At 45.4% G+C, this 23,079-nt stretch overlaps 2 protein-coding genes across 8 annotated transcripts in view; both read left to right on the top strand.

Annotated features, from left to right (window-relative positions):
- The window catches only part of CFAP53 (cilia and flagella associated protein 53), a 35,494-nt gene extending 22,175 nt beyond the window's left edge, over window positions 1-13,319 (top strand). For all 3 annotated transcript variants that reach the window (XM_030005725.1, XM_030005723.1, XM_030005724.2), the window contains 5 exons: window positions 4,770-5,073; window positions 8,524-8,742; window positions 9,824-10,040; window positions 11,129-11,231; window positions 12,738-13,319. In XM_030005725.1, the coding sequence (XP_029861585.1) occupies window positions 4,770-5,073; window positions 8,524-8,742; window positions 9,824-10,040; window positions 11,129-11,231; window positions 12,738-12,978 (1,084 nt within the window). In that variant the 3' untranslated portion in view covers window positions 12,979-13,319. The remainder of the gene's footprint in view (window positions 1-4,769; window positions 5,074-8,523; window positions 8,743-9,823; window positions 10,041-11,128; window positions 11,232-12,737) is intronic.
- MYO5B (myosin VB) overlaps window positions 2,778-23,079 on the top strand; it is a 171,949-nt gene continuing 151,647 nt past the window's right edge. For 2 of the 5 annotated variants that reach the window (XM_030005720.2, XM_030005718.2), the window contains exon 1: window positions 19,450-19,652. In XM_030005720.2, coding sequence (XP_029861580.1) covers window positions 19,626-19,652 — 27 coding nt within the window. In that variant the 5' untranslated portion in view covers window positions 19,450-19,625. Of the gene's footprint in view, window positions 2,789-19,449; window positions 19,653-23,079 lie in introns of those variants that run through there. The other 3 variants (XM_030005719.2, XM_030005721.2, XM_030005722.2) reach the window with 3 other exon arrangements.

Genomic DNA, 23,079 nt, shown 5'->3' with positions numbered 1-23,079 from the left:
CGTTCTTCTAGCTCTGTCTGTTTCTACTCTTAAATTAAGGGTCCTATAAAAAATCAAAACTTTAATAACACCAGCAACAGTTTACTTTGTCTGTTGATCTCTCCTTCGAAAGACAGCTATGTTTCTTCATGTATACTCCTAGTAATATTTTAAAGTCTTTTCTTCTTGTCCTTTTCCAATGAGAAAGGAAGTCTCTACTGTGGTGATCAATTCTGATTAGATTAGTAACTTCTAATATCTGAATCTGCATGTATTTGTCGTCTTTAAGTAGCCCCAAATCTGTTTTTCCCCCCACCGTTAGCTGTTATTCTTCCTCCTAAACCGTCCTGATCCATGCAGAGATCTGGGAGCAGGCTTTGTTGCTCAGGAGACCAATGCTTATTGAAGATCCACAACCAGGAATCTGTAATTGTGTCACAACCTGTCCTCTAGGGCAGCGGTCTCCAAACCTCTTTGACTGTGCACGCCTATCAGTAAAAAAAAATTGTTTAGCACTCACCCCCAATATGTTTACTTATTTATAAATTATATGCTTGTACTACTGTACTAGTATATTATGTACATTACAAAACATATGCAAAAACAGAAATTAAAAGAGGGTGAGGTAAAGATGAAATAAACACTATTTTTATTTTTAATGTTATTTATTAATGGTACAAAACATACTTTCTTCCCACACCCCAATGGATTGTCTTGCACATCCCACCTTGGAGACTGTTGCTCTAGGGCACACCCAGAGGAGCCCCAGGAGGTCATTTCCAGTAGCAGGTGGATATACACATGATTTTCTATTTCTCTTTGCTTGTGAATTTACAACTGTTTTGAATGTCTTTCTGAAACCTAATACAGACTTCTTTATATTTCTTTTAACTTTAAGCAAGGCGCTCTGCTCTTTTGCAGGTATAGATTCTCAAACCTGAGGTATAGGAGCACCTATAGTGTACGGCAGTCCAGTACATTATTGCAGAGTACTAAAAGGCAGCTCTTTTTATCTGCCATGTGGGCTGGGTTTTGAGCTATAGCCTAAGGGTATAGATTTAACAGCTTCTCAGTAGTGGTGTTAGCCAGGAAGAGTCCTTTGTCGCAAGGTGACAGAGGGGACAGTGCTTGGACCACCAGAGTTCTGCTGGATTTCATTTTCATGAAGGGCTACCACTTGTATGAAGAGATATTCAGCCAGTTTTAGCCCATGGGTATGTTCATCACTGGTATCTTTAAAGAAAATTGCAATGTCTTAAAATTTGCATAAAACACATTACATCCTTTCTTGTGATAACATCAGAAGCATCTATACAGAGAATGTTGCTATCACAGCAACTTCATACTGCAGCCATAAAATGAATAAATAACTTGGGGGGGAATACATGTGGTTTCTGTCTTTGGGAAGTGGCTACATACAGGCACAATTTTAATGTTAAGAGGCTTAGGATAGCAAAGTGAGGAAGAAAAACAGCCATCTGGGGGAGCAGATGTTTATAGGTTGCTGTAAAAGCTGCTTTGAAGGAATTATTTTGATGAAATCAAGCAATTACAGGGTTATTTTCTATTAAAATTCTAACCATGCTGAACTTTTATTTAACTTCTCTTCCCCTCTGAGAATTCAATTAAATTCAGATTAGTTTATAATCATGAAAAAGAATAACTAATTCTTCATTCCCTCACTGCTGAGAGAACTTTGAACCCATTGTGTTAAGGTAATACAGTTATTTCTAATGGTGTAAGATTTCAAATCTTAATAGTGGCATATTTCCCTCAGAACGTTTGAGAAATATATTTTTCATGAATACTAAGTAGTACTGTAGTCTTTAATCACCACTAACTCCTACCCGGGAGTTGGAAGATAGATCCCAGTGTTAAAATGTAAGAAAACCAGCAATGACGTAGTACGTTTGTTGACCTGTTTGAAGGCAGGGGCACCTCTCGGAGTGCGCTGTAGCTCACGGCATGCACATCGCTGGGCTGCTCTCTGCTGTCGTCGTTGGGACGACCAGTGAATGAGTGCTCGGAAGGTTCCCGTCTCGTACAAGGAAGTAAAACAGCCCTCCCTTTTCACTAGCCTGCACTGGGATCTGCTCCTTCGTTCCTGTATTTCCTCACCTTTCTCTTATGGAGACCTGAGCTGAGGATGGTTCCTCATTCCAGGGACAATTTCTCCTTTAGAGGATACAAGCCTAGCTCTCAGGGAAGAACCCAAATTTGGTTAGAGGATGTGGCACGCCCTAGGATTGGGGGAGAAAAGTGCTAAGTGTGGCAGTCTTTATCTCAGAGAGACTTGGTGTTGATGAAAGGGGACTTGGCGGATTACTGTTGTTTCTTCTAAGTCAGGAACAGTTAAGAGGTTAGAAATACCTTCTGAATATCAAATAAAATGAGAATTTTTGTTTTCATGGCGCTGCTTTCCGTTTTATCGTTTGTGTATAGTGCTTAGCACCTTTTATCACTGCCTCCATGGCATTAGGTGCTTTACAAGGAGAGGATGAAGAGACAGATGCCCTTGGCCCCGGAAGCTTACAGTTGAAGCGTGAGGCAGCAAGCAGTGAATGCCAACAGGAAGAAAATGCGGCAAGACCTCTGCTTCTGCTTGAAATTACAGGTCAAGCATTGTGTTCTTTGGCTGTATCTCACTCCTGCAGCACCATGGGAGAGTGAGGTGTAGCAATCCTTGCCCTCCACAGTCACAGCTCTGATTTTGCACCGCTCCACCGTATGTTTGACTGGTTGGATGGCTTTCACTGTGGCACTGAGAACAGGGTCAGGCTGGCTTTTGGCACAGTCGCTTTTTCTGTCTGTCAGCAGCTTGTTTAGCCGGTTCTGAACAAGAGGAGGGCTGTTCGGGTAAATGTTCTTTGCGGTTTATAAACCCTAAGTAATTTTTATTAGGCTGGCTTAGCATGGAGTTTTATTGGTAAAGCTTTGGAAGATCTGTAAGCCAACACATAGTTATTACACACTGGTAGCTGTCTCAGCCACATATTAATGATACCAGGAGCTGTGCTCATTCTGTGCTTGTTAGCAGGAGGTGAGCGGGAGGTGATGAAGGAGCAGTGTCAAGTAAAGAAGCCATTATTCTAGAGCATAATCTCGCTAGTTTTAGGGCAGAAACGAGTTATAGAGCACCAGTCACATCCTGTGTTGCAAAACTCTTTCCCTGTTTGCCTTATTGTCAGTGGATATAGCAGTTGGCCTTGGGGAGAGGTCAAATTTGCATCATTTGTGTAGCCTCCGTGGAGGTGGGAACCCATGGCCCCAGACAGACAATAACACTCCTATTAATTCTATAGCCGAAACCCAGGTCAGGGAATACAGATGTGGGTTTAGATGGAGACAGCAGCTATATTTGACTTAGGAATCATTTAGAAAAGTGAAGACTTTGCAGAGACAGATCCTTAGCAGAGCCACAGAGTATGACAAAGCTAACCATCAAATGTCTATCTTTAGCACTGGCAAACTTAATTTTGCTTTTAAGTAAAAAAAAACCAAAAAAAACCCAAACACATCTTAGGCAATGGAATTCATTCAGATTTTGTTTCATTGCTGTAGTTATGAAAATTAAGTAACTCTCCTGATGTCGAGAATGATAGTACTAGGAGATAGTTGCTTGATGAATATTTAATATTTTTGCTACACAGGATTGTCAGCTTCTACAGGATTGTATAAAGTAATAGTATTTCACATTGTACAGGTAACTACTGCTGTCATGCAGTGGTTCAAGATTGAGTCAATCATATCTTATGATGTCTGCTATGAATTCCTAAATAGCACTGCAATAATCTGTAGAAGATGGTTTCATTCAGCATGAAATTGTGAGAGATCTTTTTACTTCACAGCATTCATGTGTGTCTATCACACATCCTTAGAGCTTATAGATCCTTAACACTTGTAGATCTTCACCATTGTCTGCTAGTTTCACATTTTGATTTTGTGAAAATCTATAACCTGGTTATAGAACAGAATTAAAATGCTTGTATATTGTTCAAATTAAATATTGTTTGGTAGCATATGTTGATCTCAATAGTGCTTAGCAAAAATAAAAGCAGAATCTGCAAGTAGTTGAGTCTTCATCAACTGAAGATAAATACCTGTTTATATGCAACTCAGTTGCAGTGAGTAAATGAAAATTGAAAGCTGCGTTACTTGTTTGACTTTATAGCTTCTCCAGACTTTTATTGCAACTTTTCTGAATTATCCCACAAAACTTCATTAAAAAAATGAATAGATTTCTAGTGGTTCCTCTTCAACCGTGTAACCTCACAAAGTATTTTCTGAATATGAATGAGCTTTCAAGTGACTAATAAACCTGTTCTAAGTCCTCATTTGAATTAAGAGCAACCTACACGTTTGAACAAGCGTAGTGTGCATATGCTTTATATGTTAAAAAAGAGTGTATATATATATATATACAAACCCCACACAATCCATGTTCCAACTACATGTATACTTTTTATATAAAATACACATTGGATAAATAACATGTATATGTTGTGCATGTATATAGAGATTTTTTTTTAATTTTTTTTTTTTTTACAAATGCAAATATAGGACCTGCTCTTCAGCTCATTAATGTCAAAATCTCTATCAAATCAGGCTTTCTATGATTCTGTAGGCCTCACAAGGACTCAGTGTCAGACCAGGTGTAGAATGCCACGTCCTGAGCTGTGGTCCTTTGAGTAGTTGTGAGCCGGGAGCCTCCATCCATCACACACCTCCAGACTTGCTTGTTATTTTGAGACTTTTTTTTTTTTTTTAAAAACTTTTATGTTGCCTTTCAGAGAACAATGTGAGGAGCTTCGTGTACAGTGGATGAAGAAGCATCAGAAGGAATTGTGTGAAGATCGGCTGGCCCAGCTAGCTTTGAAGGAGGAATTGAAAAAGCAACAGAAAGAGGAGGAGCAGATGTTTGCAGAGCTTTGGGAAGAGGATAGGTTGGCTAAGGAAAAGCGAGAGGCGGTGGAGATGCAGAAATCAGCAGAACAGAATCGGGAAATCCTGAATGTGCTCAGTGCCCAGGTCGCGGTGCTCAGTGCTCACAAAGAGGAGGCAAAGCGGCTGAAGGAAGAAGAGGCTCGATTGCTGGTAACTTCCATATTCTCAATTCAGGGTTCTGTATAAGGCCCTCCTAATGAGGCTTACTAGACATTTAGATTAATCCATACCTTATTTATATCTTCACTGATTCCATTAGTATCTGAGACTGTCCTATTATGCTAAGCCTCTTTTCCAGAGCTGTGGCAAATGCATTCCTGTTTACAGAGGGAAATACATCTTTTGAAACAGCATTGTAAAGGATTTTGGCATTCAAAGCCTCTCAGAGCCTTTGTGGGAAATGGAAAGATTTTTAAGCTTTTGCCAGACATCTTTGCAATTTTCTGATTTCCAGTTTCCTGCGGGATAGCTAGAGAGTCTTGTGTCCCAGCTGTAATCCGTAACACCAGATCTCAGACCACGATACATATGTTTAATCATCATGGTAAGTGCGCTGGGACGAAGCAGCAAGAGCGTGCTGCTCCCAGAAGGGAAGGTGAGCCAGGAGCCGAGGGTGACAGCAAGGCGGGCAAGTACGCTGTCCTGCCTGACGAGAGTCCCACAGTACCCGAAGGAACGGAGCAGAGCAGGTCTGCTGACGTTAATGAGGTCATCTAACAGTCCAAACTGCTCAGCAGGTCTGTCGTGGTGAAGTCCAAGGTGAAGCCAGGAAGTCAAGTCAGCAGGTCTGGATCAGGATCGACCTCAGGCAGAGGCGTACCTGTAGCGTAGCTCACGTAGGCACCAAGGGTGAGAGACTGAGCCTAACTGCAGCTCCCAAGCGACTCCTCTCAGCCCCTTCTTGCACCGCTCTTTCCCAGCTCCGATTCAAGGCTCGCATCAGGGCTGGCGGTGAGCACAGGCACCCAAGCCCCTGCAGAGAGGTGGCAGAGCCTCTTGGTGCACTCAGGATCCTGATACATATGTGAGGAGATAGATTTATACGGAAAATCCCAGCTGCTTATGCCCCAGCTGACTGAATTAGTCTACATCCATTTTTTAAATTTTTTTTTTTTTTTTTAACAAATTAGCAAGCATTGCCTAAGCTCTCTCACCTGTTAGTGCTGTTGGGTGTCACATTGTGAGAAGCGTTTGGCTACCTTGGCCCAACTGTTTGGCCACTACCCTCTTTTTTTCCTCGTCTCTCCCCAGGGTAGACTTGCTGTAGTTGTGCTGGCTTTAGTGGGGCTTGGTAGTTCACAGTATTCTGTGTTGACTTTGTTGTGTTACAGGAGACTGCTTAGTTCAGACTCAGTCTTCATTTTGCAGCTATTTACATGTAGCAGTTGAATGATCCCTCAGGGTGCTCTGTTAGGCAGTGGAAGCTGATGTTGGCAAGATATATACTCCACTACTTTTTAAAAATAGTGACAATAATGAATCTAAAGCTCTGAAAATCCTGGCTGTAAAACAGTGGAGCCCTTATTCCTAGCTAGACTGTAATGTTTCACTTATTTAAAAACATGCAGAATAAAATTATTTTCTTGTAAGAACTTTTAAGGCACTGCCAAACCTCCCAGGCAAAGAACACTTCTATTTAACTGGCCTTTTCAGAAAAATGATATTAGAATAGAAGACTTTGTAGCTTCCCCTGAAGACAGCTGCCTTGGGCTCTGTCAAGGAGATAAATTTCTGGTAAAGTGGTTTAGTCTCTGGAAAAAAGCTTTCTTCAAAGGGTCCATAAAGGCAGGTTTCTTTATTGAAAATGGGATGTAATCCTTTTTTAGCAGAGAGGGCTGTGACAGATGGCGTCATTACAAGTTTTTCAGTACAGAGTTGGTAGCCTCTAATGATCAGGGGTTTCATCTGGGTGAAGGACGTGCTGTGGACAGCTAAGTGTCTGTGTGTATAACAGTTTCTTCTGGTTGTTGCAATGGAAATAGATTATTTAGGGAAGCAAAACTTGCACCTTTGCCACGATAGGACATATGTGTGCATCAAGATAGCTCGGGCTGGATGACAAAACAGAGACAGCAATTTTTGCATTTGCTACATTACCTAATTAGCTGCCTTCCTCCCCCTCTTGTCTTTTCTCTCCGTTAAAGAATTGTAATTTCTTGAGAAGGTGACTGAAATCATGTTATTCTGGCTGTAGTATCACAAGTGCTAGACTAGTTTCTGCCATAGCACTTTGGTCCTGGCTTGCAGATGGATAGTTGGTAACAATTTCTGTGTACATTTGCAATGTTGTGTTATCCCATCGTATAAACTTTCACAGAGTAAGCACCATGGATCCCATCCTTGGCTACTCTCATACAACTTAACTGACGTCAGAATTCAGCCTAAGGCACGTGCCAACTTGCCCAGTGGACTGCTAACTATTTCTGCTTTCTTTCCGTCTTCGCTGCCCAAAGTTTTTTTGGATTACTTATTCAGTGGCTCAAATAATATGTTCTGAGTTTCAAAGCTGTTTTACCAGCTTCTGAAAGTGAATTTGACCATTGGGGCAGATAGCAAAGTCAGCTTTGGCTTTGAAACACTGCAAGACTCAGTGGGTGCTTTATGTCCAGCATAACAAGTTACATTCCTTAGGAAGTGCAGCTTGTACTTCCGTATAGGGAAGATTAAACACGTTGTTTATGGCAAACCTGCTGATGCATATTAGAATATTACATTACAAAAGAGGCATTTAATTTAAAAACAGGTTAACAAAAACCTGTACCTTCAAGACAGCTGAGGCATTGTTTCTAAGACCTGTACATAAGCTGATGATGGCCACATACTTCTTTTATGACTATGACTGCTTGTAAACTTACTCAAATGCAGGATGTTCAGGAATTATGCTAAGTTACTTTATTGATGCTGCTTTGCGATTTTTTTCTTTCTTTTGGCTAAATAATCTTGAATGTACATATACCTGTTTGATCTTAAATATACGTTTTCTGTTTTTCTTTGTTTCTTTCTTAAGAACTCAACTTTACTGTCCATTTTCCTGTTCTTTCCAATATAAAGTGGAATGGTTTGAAGCCATGGGAAGTCAGTAACTGCCCATCAGATGCAATTACTGCCCAAGGATACAATTACTTACTTTGTGCAACCTTATGTCTGCTAAAGATGCGGTGCTCCAAATATCAGCACAGACACAGGACAGATAATATATGCAGAAACAGGTGGAACACATGGCTGTGTTTGTGGTTAGTGGTTACGGGCTCTGTGTGAAGATTTGGATATAGATCATGTGTGCTGCAATGATACTGACTTCTCTAAAGAGATGACTCTGTCTCTCCGCTTGAAATACTTGGAGAACATCAGGCATTTCAGTGTTTTGGTGTTGAAGTGCATGTGATAATTAAAGAGAAAAATCCTGAATTCTAATGAACGATATGCTAAAATGTTCATGGTTTAACAGGTCTAATGGATGACACTAATTCTCTAATGTCAGCAAGAAAGGCTTTAAATATTTATCTTTACTCTTCAATGTTTCAATTAAACTAATTCTAGCCATCACTTAGTTTGAAGTTATGCAATGATTTTACAAGCTGGCTATTTTTGCCATTGTAGGAAGAACAGCAGCAACTGCTTAAGCTAGAAGATGAACAAATTCAGATGGAGAAACTACAGAAACAGAAGGAATACAGGGATATGTTGCTCAGTGCAGCACAGGACAAGAAGAATCGTCTTAATGAAGAAAAACATGGTGAACTTGCCCTAGAGATGAAGATCTTAGAAAAATCTCTTCAGGAACCCCAGGAGGACCCCGAGGAGAAAACAAAAAGAAAAGTAAGGACTAGAGGTATTCATTGTGAAGTTGTGGGGCAATACCTCATCTAGACTAATTTTGTGGCCCTTAGTGAACCGCACAGTATAAATGAGATCAGACACAAGCCCTTTTCTCTGAACAAGTTGATTCTTTTGTTGCATAGCCTGTTGCCTCTCCTTCTGCCAGCACTCTACTTCTCTGAAGAAGCCCATTAGCTGTTAAAACCACAGCACGTACTTTAAAGCATGCTTTGTAATGAGCAGGGCTACCAGGCTAGACAAAAGAAGGGGGCTCTCAGGAAATCCTGGAATCTTGTCCCTCCCTGCTGATTTCATTGTGTATAAATCACCTGAGCTTCTTCATCCTTACACTGCATGGATGTAATGGAGGTTAGAAAAATATTTTTTGTTTCGTGGACCTGATTTATTAAATATTTATAACTGCAGAAGAAAGTAAATATTTAACTTATTCTAGTTCATTAATACTAAGAAACAGTTTTAAATCTTTAATAGCTGGATATATAGATGCAAAACCTCATGTTAAATATCTTGGAGATGCCATGAAATGATGGATCTGTCTGTCACTTCCTAAATTTAAAACAAGTAGATTGTCCAACGGGTCTCAAGGTAGCTTTAAGACAGAGCAGGGAGCTGCATTCATTACTCTGCTCAAGATATTTAGAAGCTCGTGTATGTTAGGCAAGTTATATAAACTCACTGTTAGACCTTGGCACAAAATTAGAGGAGGTGATACTTATTATTATTTATTATTATATTTATTGGATTCCGAGGCTTGTAATGCAGGTGATGGTGAAGTAGCCTGGTCAGCTGTGGAAAGTTTGTAAAATGTCTGTGTTGTAGGCAGCTGGGCTGCTATGGGGGAAGGGATCACTCTGTATTTGTTCTGCTCCTATGCTGTTGTCCAGGTACCGTCGACTGACCGGGAAGAAGATTCTGCACAGCTCTTTCCCATGGCAGGGTTTGGAATGGAGCTCTAGGCTCCCAGTTCCCGCACTGGCTGCAAACCAGCACTTCTCTTCATGATTTGAAAGGCTTTTTTGAACTCACTTACTCAGATCTGCAAATGTCTGTGTGTTTACAGCAAGAGCTGTTCAAGGAGCAACAGACTTACTTGGCACACCTGGCACAACAGCTGGAGGAGGAGAAACAGCGAGAAAAAGAAGTGGACAAGCTCCTCGATGAAGAGATGGCGAAGGTTTGGGCCAAGAAGGCTGAGCAAATGCGATTGGAAAAGGAGGCCAGAAAGCAGCTACTGAAAGATGTCCTGAATACAAGACAACTGCAGATTGAGGAGAAGTGTAAGTAGTAACAGCTCGCTGTCTGTGCACCAAACCTACCGCATGAATGCAAGTCTTGGCAAAGGCAGAGGGAGTACAACACGCTGCTTTTGGGAAGACCATCTGGCCCAGCATGCACAGGCTGTATGGTTGAGTGGACAACAATGCTACTGTCTCTGAATCTGCTTCTGAAACTTTACTCCTAGAGGCATTCCTTACACTAATTTCCCATTGCTATCACCAGAGCAAAGCCTAGTAAAGTAAGGATTGTATGAGAAAGCAATCATTATTATTAATTATGTTGTTATTATGATGAAGTTCTGAATGTGAAATCTGTTCTGAGTGGATGAAAAACAAATAAGCTGATGTTGTGGTTTAAACCCAGCCAGCAACTAAGCACCACGCAGCCGCTCACTCACTCCCCTCCCACCCAGTGGGATGGGGGAGAAAATTGGGAAAAAGAAGCAAAACCCACAGGTTGAGATAAGAACAGTTTAATAGAACAGAAAAGAAGAAACCAATAATGATAATGATAACACTACTAAAATGACAACAGCAATAATGAAAGGATTGGAATGTACAAATGATGCGCAGTGCAATTGCTCACCACCCGCCGACCGGCACCCAGCTAGTCCCCGAGCGGCAATTCCCCGCCCCCACTTCCCAGTTCCTATACTGGATGGGACGTCCCATGGTATGGAATACCCCGTTGGCCAGTTTGGGTCAGGTGCCCTGGCTGTGTCCTGTGCCAACTTCTTGTGCCCCTCCAGCTTTCTCGCTGGCTGGGCATGAGAAGCTGAAAAATCCTTGACATTAGTCTAAACACTGCTAGCAACAACTGAAAACATCAGTGTTATCAACATTCTTCTCATACTGAACTCAAAACACAGCACCGTACCAGCTACTAGGAAGACAGTTAACTCTATCCCAGCTGAAACCAGGACAGCTGAGAACACACTTGCCATTGTTTGTGTGCCTCTTCAGAAGCAGCAAAACTCAGGCTTGCTATCCAGGCTACTTGGCTTGAATACAGTCTCACTGTCCCTTCAAGATTAGCAGTGCTGTTATCTTCTAAAAGTTGGGGGGTTTTGTTTTGGTTTTTTTTTTAGTGCAGAGAAATGCAAAGGAGCAGGAAGAACTTGCTCAAGAGAGGAAGTTATTAGCTGAAGCAATCACAGAACTCGAGCGTATAGAAGAAGAAAAATATGCAAGGTATTTTTATTTTACACCATCCGTTCATTTCATTGCAGATCAATCTTTTAAACTTGTGAGTAGGCTAATTCTCATTTTCAGATAACTCTAAGAGCACTGGGTGGGCTTTCTTCTGTTCAGAGAGGCTCTGCTCCTAACTGCTCAATAGCAGCCCTGTTATATTGCAATTGGTATTAAATCACTAATTCTGATCTCATCATACAAATAATGGTGTTTCATTACATATCCTTGTTTTGGTCTTTTTGGACCATCATGTGACTTACATCCATCATGTTTATTAAATACACCCCCTCATACTCTGAGGTGTTATTAGGAGGGGCAGAGGTTTGGGGAGGAGGGTTAATGAAAGGTTAGTTCGTTACTTACCTAGGAGAACTAGTGTGTTCAGGCTTATTGCTAAACTCCACCCACATGCATCCCTTAAACAATCATATAGTCAGCCACCAAAGTACCAGACCACTGCACATAACCCAGCTGCACGGGGTTCTCCTTACCTTACAGTTCCTCAGGGTAAGAATATAGTTATACGCAGTAGCTGAAATGTTCCTCTGGGTGTCACGCAAAGCCTAGAGCAAAGGGCCTTATTTCACTCGCTCGATTTCCCTTTTGTACTCCTGCCCTTTCTCCACACTTGTCTGTGGGAGGTAACTGAGTAGCTCCTTCCAGAGCCACTATCTGTTGTGTTCTCTGATGGCTTTAGTGGTAACAATCTCCTGGCTACGGCAGAAATCTCACCCTCCTGAAGGAAATGTGCTGGGCTTCATTTTGGATATGCTTCGCTTAGCAAAGAAGGCATTCAGTGCTGTCAGTCAGTGTTTGTGGTTCAACTGTGTTGCATTTAGTGCACAAGTCTTGACTAGACCGTTGGCGTTTTGAGTGTCTGTGTGACTCCTGCTCCAGAAGTGCCTGAACACGTAGGTAGACTTCCACTGCTGCTCAAGAGGCTAGCGAAAGGAATGTATGAGTCTCAAAGTAGAATGGAAGAATGATTTCTTCTGACAGCCATTTCCTAGAATATCAGTACAAGGCTGCAGCAGGAGCCTGCACTCTGCCTTCCCCGTTGGCAGTAACTGTTCTCTTCAGAATGAGGGAGAGGAGATGAGGTGTAAGGCTGCTGCGGCGATGAGCCTGAGGTAGGAAGGGACTGAGACCTGACACGCTCATTCTCTGTCTTCTCACCGCCACTGTGAGGAACAGGGAAGGCATGCTGATTACAAGGAGTTGTTCTTGCTCTTTTTTTTTTTTTTTTTTTTTTTAAGCACTGATTTTTGCCATCTGCTTTATAAGGTATAACAGAATGCAATTAATTCTCCAAAAAAAGTAAGGTTAACATGTAGCATTTGGTTAATAGTGGTAGTTATTCTTAACACCTAAAAGGAGTTTTTAATGGTTCTTTAGTCTAAGGGTGAATGCTAAGGGATTAAATAATAATAATAATAATAATAAAAAAGTTGTTTATTTTTTTACCCACACATCATAAATAAGCTATTCATATGTCATTTCCAGAAAAGTAAAGGAAGCAAAAGAATACCAAGAGCAACTCGGGGCTCAGATTGCCTATCGACAACAGGCGCGTGATGCTGAGGAAGAAGAGAAGCAGCGAGAATATGAATCCGGTCTAGCAGCAGAGAGAGCTTACCAAGAAAGGGTACAGGACATTCTATCAAGGCCTTTTGAGAAACTAGCAAAGACCCACCCTTTGAGAAGAAAACTAACGTCTAACTCTCAAGAAGATCACTTACTATGATATTTTTAACTTAGTTGCCTTTAAAAACATTTTCTAAGGGTGTTTATAACTGACTTGAGTTAGCAGGCCCCTCTCCACTGTGATGCTCAAAATATTTAACTGGAAAATACAAGAAACATAGTATTTTAAAGGTTATTTTTACCTATGGATTTTTTTGACAAAATGACTGATCCAAATCAAAGTGTTTGACATTTTAATACAAGAATACTGTATGTTCTCTGCAGTATAATGATGTATTATTATGACACGAATGACTTGTAGGCATTCTTTAAAATCCGCATAAAGAAAATTTGTAGAAGAGTTTCAGCAAACTTCTATTAAAATGCCTTTCAAACTGTGAATACTTGCAAAATCTTTTATTGTATTTAGACAAAAAGTACTTGGTGACTCATCTTCATTTTCTTCGTTAAATATAAAACTGAATCTATTTTACTATGGGATGGACAGTAAAAAGCTGATATGGCTTTGCATACATTCTGATAGCTGTTGAATGATCTGTGGAATATCAGAGTCCCAAAGTTAGTCTGCAAGACCTCTGCTCGGACAGATTTAATTGTGCAGGACTAAGTCATCCTTTTCTTGCAAAAAGGGTTATTATTTATCATTTTGATGGCAACTCTGCCTCTTTGGACTGCCTTGGCTTGCCACCAATGCCATAGTCTGAACACACAGAATGGGGGGTGGAGCACCAACAATATTTTTAAGACAGAGCAATAAAAAAAATGGCCAGATGTCAACAGGAAGGTCTCACGGGGATGTTGGCAGTGGGCAAAGGGACACCTCGCTGCTCTCTCAGCCCCCCCCTGTTAATGGCCAGATTGCCCTTTATGCAGGAGGAGCAGTGGGTGACACAAGGAGGACAGGTGGGAGCAATCCAGATTCTCCCCATGGCATTGCCCTCAACCAGCTCACTGGTATAGATTTCATTAGTTTTTCCTGGGTCCTTTTCAGAGGAGGGAAGTGAAGAATCCATTCACAACCTCATATCCTTTCTTGCCCATACACTTTGTGGCATTTGGAAATGTTTTATCTCCTTTCTCACATTTTTCTACTTGAGTCTTTGCTGCTGCTGATCTGCAGGTGCTTCTCTCTCTTCGTTCAGCTTTTCAGCTTCTACTATCTTTCCTCCAGCCCCTGCTTTTCCATCCTTTTCTCCATCTTCCACCCCTCACTAAGCACTTCCTCTACGTTCTTTCTCCTCCCTACCTATGCTTTTCAGTGTTTGGCTCCCTCTTGGCAAGTACCAGGACTCTTGTGTTTTTGTTGTGTGGGAGTGTGAATGGTTGCACAGAGAAGCTGATAAATGGCTGGGATCAGAGCCCAGGCGCCCCAGCTCCCAGGCCTCTTGGAATGAATCGGGAATAAACTGCCCACACAGTTGCCTCATCTCGGTTTGAAGCAGATACCAAGCTGACAAATGCTTTTTGTCTGTGGAGAGAGCTGTACAGCTGTTTGCAAAAGGTCAGGTAGAGATGTATTAATCTGAAACAGTACCAGTGATCTTAGCAGAGCAACCCAGCTAAATTATGACTGTAAATGGTGGAAGAACCTGACCCTAAGGTGTTGCCCTGCTGAGGTTTTTATCCTTGCTTACAGACAAAACTGCTCCGAGCGCAGCTTCCTGAGACGGCAGATGGGACGAGTTCACACCATCCAGACAGGTGACTAGACAGAGCGGAGCGGAGCCTCTTCATGTCTTGTTCCTTGAATCACTTTTACCCAAACAGGGTCTGTCTCCGACAGACACTGGGGAAGGAAACGTTCATAGATGTGGAAATGTTGCAAACCAAGAGAGGTGGGTGGTTAGTCGTGACGTCTAGCCCTTACAGAGTGCTTTTCAGCAGCCATCTCCAAAGCCACACAGAGGACTTCAGAGCCGCTCCTCCTGTTTTGCGGGTGGGAAAGGCCATCCCAGATAATGGAAACAGCTTCATCACTCCAGAGAGCTCAGGTAGGCATAGCTCTGTGCTCTCACCGCTGGGTCAAATTGGCAGAATGATTAAGAGATTAATTTCCTGGTCTGCCACAGACTCCTGGTGTGGCCCTGCACAAGCAATGTAGATTTTTCTTTACTGCTGTGACCCCTCTTTGAAAAATGAACATAATAGTACATTCAGAATTCCAGGATTAATTAAAGTGTGTTATTAAAGGCTGTGACACTGTCGTTGGGTACACCCAGTATGAGAGACAAAAAATACCACGTTGGTGAGCCATCCAGAACAATAATAAATCTTTTTTTAATAAAATAATAACTAGAAAGAGGTGGTCAGAGCTATCAAGCATTTATAAAGTGTCTGAGCTCCTGCTCCTGGAGGCAAAATTCCTCTGCAGTGAACGTGAAGTCTGCACAAAAATAAAAGATCAGACTGGAAGAGGTTTGCCTTCAGCAAAAATGAATTCCCATGGCATAATGGGCAACCAAACTCTTCCGAGAGAAAACTTGAGGTCAATGAACATGTTGCTGGGGCTGACCCCTTTGCTGTGGAGTGCTTTGTAGATGTCAGGTGGGTCTAGAAGAATGGATAAGGCTCATACCAGGCTGCTGAGCGGCTGGGTGGGTCAGCAGACTTCTTTAGGAGCACCCTTTCCCTGCCCCTAACAGTCAGATGAGCGATGCAGTAAGAATGATTTTCTGTTTCAGGACTGAAAAGCTTCCTTAATCCTACTGATTTCCATTTTCTTGGATGTCCTCATGGTAAACTGGGCAAATAGGGCACCGAGTAGCACATGCGTCAAAGTGTGGTCGTGCCTTTGCCTCCCTCCAACCAACTCATGTTAGATTTGTGACATACAGCACCCACAAGCAATAACCGGCAAAACGGATCTGAAATTGTGGCTTACAAGTCCCGAGAGCCGCAGGACCATTAGCTACTACTCATATGCGCGGTATTTCCCCCCAGGTGAGCAATCCTGGAGCCAAACCATCTATTAAACCGAGAGTTCAGGGACACCGCTGATAAGGGAAGCAGCCTGGTCCATGGCTGGGTGACTTCTCCCTGCACCGGGGTGAGCAACCCAGAGACGAAACCACTGCATTTAAAAACCAGGCAGTTACAGCCTCTTCATTTATACAGGTACTAGAGCTTTGCAAAATATTCTTTCCTGTATTTTTTTAATTACATTTTTCACGTTGACAGAGGAAGAGCAGAGGTGTGGAGTGTGTCACTGACTTGCCTGTGGCAGAGCCGGGAATGCCAGTCCCCGATCACATCATCCCAGACCTACTCCAAGGTTTGAACCCCCGGTACTTGCCAAGGCTTTAAGACTTTTCTGCATCCACCTGTCTGCTCACAAGGGCTTTTATACCAACCCCAGGACTTTCCACGGTGATGTTTTTGGCCATGCACAAGGCATTGAGCTGGGAGCGGTTCCTGGTGCCCTGTGGCACGGTGCTGGCATGGTCCCCGCTCCCGAGGGCTGGGCTGCAGTCTCCCAGGGCTGTGGGAACGCCTTCGGGGCTGGAAGCTCGCTGCAAACCTACATCCAGCTTTGGACAGAATCAGTTTTATTTGCAGAAAAATCCTTCTTTGTTAATTTTTCATTGTTTTAACACCGTGATTAATTTTTCATTACTTTAACACAGGTGGGAACACTTGCTGCAGAAACAGCCAGTGCAACCATGCCCAGGGTACGGTGACACCACAGCCCCTGCCAGACCCGATGACTGTGCCTAGACATAGCACATGGTGACTTCTGCATGGCCCAAAAGGAGGGAAGTCCAGCTTCGAGGTCTTTGTGACAACTCTGCATACAAAAATTCAGGACCTGGGTTTGTATTCAGCAACAGCCAACTCAGTCCTGATGACATTTGGAGCTGTCAGAATTGATGCTGCACATTTTTGCATTACCCGCTACCATGCCCCGCACACGTGGTGTCACATATAAGAGACATCCAGCGAAAGCACAAACCTTTCCCTGCAGACCTCAATACACACTCAGAGAGTTTAAAGTACTTTGAGCAGATATTGCCCCTAATTTTGAGGAATAAGGTTGACTCAGCTCTCGTTTTACCCTTGGCCACGCATGCTCTCAGCAGTAGATCTTGCTGCGAAGTGTTTTTGTGGAGGATTTCAGGATGGGGTTATCGTGGGATGCTCATGCATCGAAATTCAATGCTGTAATTGTCGTTTGGGGGTCAGGGGATTTCACTGCAGAAATGTTGGTTTCTCCTGCCCATCTGAATTCAATGGCAAACTTGCCTTCGTTCCTCTACCTACATAAAACCCCAAAGCTGACGTGGAATGATGGGGTGTCTGTTGCAGAGCAGGTAACTCAGCTCCTAACCTCCAGCGCCGGTCCCAGTACCCTGCCCGCCTCATCGAGCCCTCCAGAGCCTCTCGCCGCTCTGTGCCATCATCCATCCGTCCATCTGTCTGTCCCTGGGGTCTCCGTGTATCATTGCAACACAGGGACAGGGCTGGGACCTGTGAGCCTCCGGGGGAGCGCGCCCATCTCCAGTACCCGTTCTGTACTTGCAAGGAAGCCACTGGCTCTGCTCAGAGGGGAAAAGAACAGGTATTTGGTTAATTTTCACCTCTAAGTGCCTTTGAAGTGAATGCAAGAGGTGGTACGATAAAATGCTATTTTAGAGCCCGTGCTTGTTAAATATTATGATCAACACAAGTTTTGATTCCCAAATGGGAAGAAGCTTCTGCCTCCCAAACGAGGTAATTTCCAGCAACTCAGCACTTAGGACACACTTCAGGGATTTCGTATGTATTTTGGGGTTTTTATTTTCTAACTTTAATTAAAGTTTTAGATTATGATAAATTCGATGGAAAATCACACTCAGCACCAGCTGGTATTTCATGGGAACGGCTGTACTTTGCCTCTGGGCTGTCGCTGCTACCCAGGCTGCACTGAAACCTTTGCTCCTGATTGTGCCGGTACTTCACATTTTGTTTCTACAGTTGATTTAATAAAAGGAGAGGAGCAAGTTTTGTTTGCCTGACAAAGCTATCTTGGAGGCTTTGCAGAGATTACGCTGTCAAATGTGTTACCCAGGGTAATTTCCAGACAGGATGCAGGTTTTTCTCCCCTTCTTTCCTCTTTCCCAAACTTCCCCCAGAACCACCTGCAATTTGTTTGGATTCACCAAGGACATCAGAGCTGGAAAAGAGAGATATCTGCGATGCCGGCTGTCCTCCCACTGAATCGGTGCTGCTCCCTAGCAGGCTCTGGCAGGGGACTAAGGGAAATGATGCCAAAGGAGGGGTAGTTTCACCCCCCCAGGGACAAGGAGCAGAGGGTGAGATGCTGCCAGGGATGGCTTTAAAGAAAGGCTGTGGGCACTCTGTGAGCAGCACAGCTTGAAACCGCGGCAGAAGGGATCCCCGCTTACGGAGTAAACAGCTGTGGCAGAGAATAAACGCTGCTGAGGACGTTTTCTGCCTGCTTAGTTAATATGCGAAATACCTTGAATGATAATGAATAGCAATAGTGATGAATTGGGAATACTTTGCATCATCCTTCCCAGGCTCAAAAAGTGCTTTATAAGCATGAATTGAAGCACAGGGTGCTCCCGTGGGATGGAGGGAGGCAGCGTGGCCGCCGACTGACAGGCTGGGGACAATTTTTGGCTGTTTCTGCCAAAGAAACAATTCCTGACATCGGTGTAGGATGGGGTGACACACAAGCAGTGCCCAGGAGCACAGACCCTGTTGGTGGTGGGAACCCAAACCCACCTCCAGACGGAGAAAAACCCGTCGCTGGTGCGTTCCTTGAATGTATTTCCAGTGGGTTCATGTGGGCAACGCTGCTCGTCCCAGGCACAGGCGCGTCATGGTAAAGGACACCCCGTTAAAGCCATTCCTTGCACCCCAATATATGGGTGATCCCCAACGGCTCAGCGGCTGGTGTGGATGGCAGAGCCTCAAACCACCGAGGGGCACCCGCCTGGGGCTTAATTACTCTTCTTCTGTGGGAAAGGAAGAAGAATAGTAGAATAAAAAGGAAAAAAAAAACAAAAACCAAATCCAACAACAAACGCGGTGCGTTTCAGCGCCTCAAGGGAGGGAAGCGAGGCGGCTCCCTCCCGCTGACGGCAGGACCCTGCTCGGGGCTGGGGGCAGGAGCCGGGGCGGGCTCCTGGGGAAGCGGTCGAACCGAGGAAGGGAAGGAAAATTATGTATAAAAAAAGGGCTTTTTAAAAAAAACAAACCTCTAAAAGCCGACGCAGGCAGTGAGGCAAAGCGCTGCTCCCCTCGGCCCGAGCCCGGCGGGGAAAGGGGCCGTGAGGGCGCTGGGCGGCCGGGGCCGCGGAGCGGGAAAGCCGAGCGCAGCCGAACCCGAGCCGAACCGGCCCGAACCGAGCCGAGCCCCAGCCCGAGCCGAGCCGAACTAACCCGAACCGAGCCGACCTGAGCCGAGCCCGAGCCGAACTGACCCGAACCGAGCCGACCTGGGCCGAGCCCGAGCCGAACTGACCCGAACCGAGCCGAGCCGCCCCATACCTGAGCGGGGCGCGGCGGAGGCGGAGCGGTGCTGCCGCCTCCTCCTCTTCTTCCTCCTCCTCCTCCACCGCTCCTTTCCCTTCCCCGCGCCCCGGCCGGCGGCGGCGGGTGTAAAGGTCGGTCTGTCAGTCCGGCGGGCGCCGCTCGCTGCCTACCGGCCCCATGCCCCGCGCCTAAGAGCCGCCCTCCCCGGCCATGTCCACCGCGCAGCTCTACACCAAGGTGAGCGGGAAGGGGGGGGGTGGTGTTTGCGGGGGATGTGTGTGTGTGTCTTCCTTGTATTTTGGGGGACGGGGGGGGTTGTTTCCCAGTCGTGGAGGGGACCCGCAACTTTCCCCGCACCCCCCGGGATGGTGCCCGGGGAGCGGAGGGGACACCCCCCCCCCGCCCCGTATCGCCTCCCCGGTGGGTACCGGCCGGCTGTGGGAGCCGGGACCGGTCTCCTCGCCCCGTGAGGTGAGCGGCCCCTCCCGGTATTTCACCCGCCCGGGTAGCTGGTTTCGTGGAGGGAAGGGTGAACTTCGCCCGTGGGTCGAGGTTGTGGCGGCGTTGGCCTCGTTCTTCGTGGGGTCCGACACCAGAGCGGCTGAACACGCAGCTAAAACGTGCTCGGCTTCCCCAAATCCTCACAGAATTTTTTTTTTTTCCCCCCCCCCCCCCCGCCCATATTCCTAAAACACCAGCGTGGAGGGAGAGAAAAAAAAAAAACAACAAAAAACCATCCAGCCCTTACAACTGCTGTAACTAACCAAAATGCTCCTAAGGCGCCCAGTTTTTCCAGAGTCCTTTTCGTTCTGCAACTCCCGAATATAATCCCTTGGCAGGGGTGCGACCACACGCACCTGCTTCCTCATGGCAAGCAGGGAAGGTAACATGGCTGATGGCCTCGCAGGGTGCTACGCACCGCCGGGCCGGGGTGGCAGCCAGCCGCCCTCCCCGTCGCTTCCCAGGGAGAAACCCAGATTTAAGCCTAAAAAGTGGTGGTTGTGATAACGGGAAGCTCGGGGTGCTGATTTTTAAGCAGAGCCTGGGGTCTAGACAAGATAGCGCTTTTTTTTTTAATTCATTTTGGTATTTTGTGGCTGTGGGATACTCAGGCAGGGTGCAGGGTATTCCTGCTCCTTGGCCAAAGTGGGCTGGGGGTGCACCCCGTGCGGTTTGGGGCTTTCTGCCCCCCTTCCCAGCGAGAGGTTTGTGTCCGGAGAGATATTTCTTTGCTGATTGACTTGGCCTGATGAGAGAGCTCCTCTCGTGCAGCGGGAGAACCGCCCGGTACGGAGCGATAACTGATAGGGAGAGAGCCCTCTCCCTGCACTCCGCATCTTCCCGAGGCTAGCCGGGAGTGCTGCGGGCAGCCAGGATCCAGGGAATGTGCTTAGTAAAAGCCATCAATAACGCTAAGCAGGGGCTCATCGAGAAAAGTGCTTGGCTTCAGAATGGTTTTTGCTGAAAGACTAAAGTGCCAGCATCATCTACTGTAATAATGAGAATTTTAGTGTTTTAAATTCTTCCTGTGACCATGGTCAGCGTGGAGATGCTGCCAGATTGGCACCAGCCCTCTCAAGGAACCACTTTTTGTCTCTGGGCCAGTCTCCCGGGCTTAACTTTGCTGCAGATTTCTGCTTCTGTAACTCATTTTGCGGACAGCTTTTATGTAATATTGGGGGTTACCACTTATTTTTTTGGCCGTTGATATCAAACGGATGCAGGACGAAGTGTGAATCTGGCGGCTCCTCCTTTGAACCTGTGGGAATTTAAGAAGCCCCGCTGGATTGAGCAGGGCTGTCTGTGAGCGGGCTGACCTCTGTCCTTCTCGGAGCACTTCAAAAGCAAAGCCTCAGGTTTGGAAAACCTTTTTCCCTTGGAAAATCTGAAGGGGAGCACAAGGCAAGCCGTGGCTTAACTGCTCCGATGTGCCTACCACAGCATCTTGTCGGATGAGTGCATGGATGCGATGGCAAGCATCCCTGGGGAGGAGGGAAGCTGGCTGCAAGCCCTGTGTTATCCCTATCTATGGGCTGGTTATAACCACCAGGTTAATGATTCTTAACTCGATGAGCAGGTAATTAATCTGTGTTGTGTTTTTATGCTAAACTGGTTAGGTTTATATTCCTGTTCATCTGTTGAATGGGTATAAGATGCCTGCTGGGGCATCACTTGTGATCCTGTTGCTGTATAGGGACTTTTTAATGAGGCACATGGGAAGTGGTGGGGATTTGGTGACAATCTGCACATGTCATTAACTTTTAATTTATTTTTAATAACAACAAAGATTCTTGATGAGAGCTGGTGTTTCAGCACTGGCCCTTCTGCTGGTGCCCATCTGTCTCGTGGGGACATTTTAGGGACACAGCTGGTGTGGTAGGTGCCGGGGCCATGGATAGTGCCTTGAACCCATATGGGTCATCTGTGGGGCTGACATTGCGGTAAAATTTAGGACTGTCCTGCTGGGTGGTCTTCTGTGTGTGGGGCCTGTGTGCCGGCACTAGGCTTTGAAGCAGCAGGAAAACATTTCCTGTGACTTTTGAGTATATAAGAAAAAGAGCAAAGGAGGCTTTAAAAAACAGAACAAACCCAGCGGCCTTAGGATGCTGAGCCTGATGGGTGCCCATTGCTGATGGAGGTCCCCAAGATGAAGCAGATGCATTGCTCTCTAGCCTGCTCTTGGAAAACATTAAGGAAGGCCCCGGCACTCGCTTGCACATCATCTCCGTGCGGATGCGGGCATTCGGCCCTGTGGCCTGTAGCTCCACTGGGCACTTAAGGCTCGTATATGGTAGAAGCGTCCGAGAGCGTGGTGGGGAGAAGACAACCTGCTGCGGAGGGCTGCCCTGCCCTGAGCAGTCGGGCATTGATGCACCCTCTGCGCACGGCTGCCAGAAGATGCTCTTACAGAGTAACTGGGCATGGGGGTGAGCAGAGGAAAGGAGCGGGGAAGAGTGGGAGAGCTTCAGCGGGGTGTTGGGGTTCAGGAGATGACTTACCAAGCGTGGATGTGGGGCCTCCTGGATCACCTTGTCGGCCGGATGGGGATGAGGCGTTTTGAGGGAAGATGCAGAGGGAGGGAAGGTGGACAATCTGGCTTGCTGGAATCAATACAGCTGTCTTGCTAAAAGCCTATTGATCCGATGTGCAGTGTTGCATTAGCACAGCCACAACTGTACCTCCCTCGGAGTCCTTGCTCCTCCTGCTTGAACTGGGATGAGAGATACTGCTGGGGAGCTGCTTTGGAGTGGCTAAGTGGCACTTCTTTGGTCCTTCCACCTCTCCTTCCTGCTGGGCTGCAATGGGAACTGCTGTGTGTTGTGTAGAGAGCCCTTAACTTCCACTTGATGCTTGCTGAAGATCTCCTAGGACCTTGTGGGACATGTAGTATTTCCTTTGTGCTTAAGTTCATGCTTGTTAAGCCGTGCTGATGAATTTGCTGTGTTAGACTCTGCACTGCCCTGAGGAGTGCTTAAACTGGAGAAGAACCCATCCTGGAAACACCAGCAGCTGTGAGTTCCTTGGTGGAGGCCCTCTCCATGTGATGTCTCACCTGTGCCCCTTTAAGAGCAGGGATGACTGGTGTTTAATAGCCCCCATCAAACAAGATAATTAACAGCTGTGCCTAATTATGAGCATGAGAGTAGTTCCAAAAGTGCATCAA

The sequence above is a fragment of the Aquila chrysaetos genome, chromosome Z (assembly GCF_900496995.4).
Source record: "Aquila chrysaetos chrysaetos chromosome Z, bAquChr1.4, whole genome shotgun sequence".
NCBI classification, from domain to species: domain Eukaryota; kingdom Metazoa; phylum Chordata; class Aves; order Accipitriformes; family Accipitridae; genus Aquila; species Aquila chrysaetos.
This window is presented reverse-complemented; position numbering and strand designations above follow the sequence as displayed.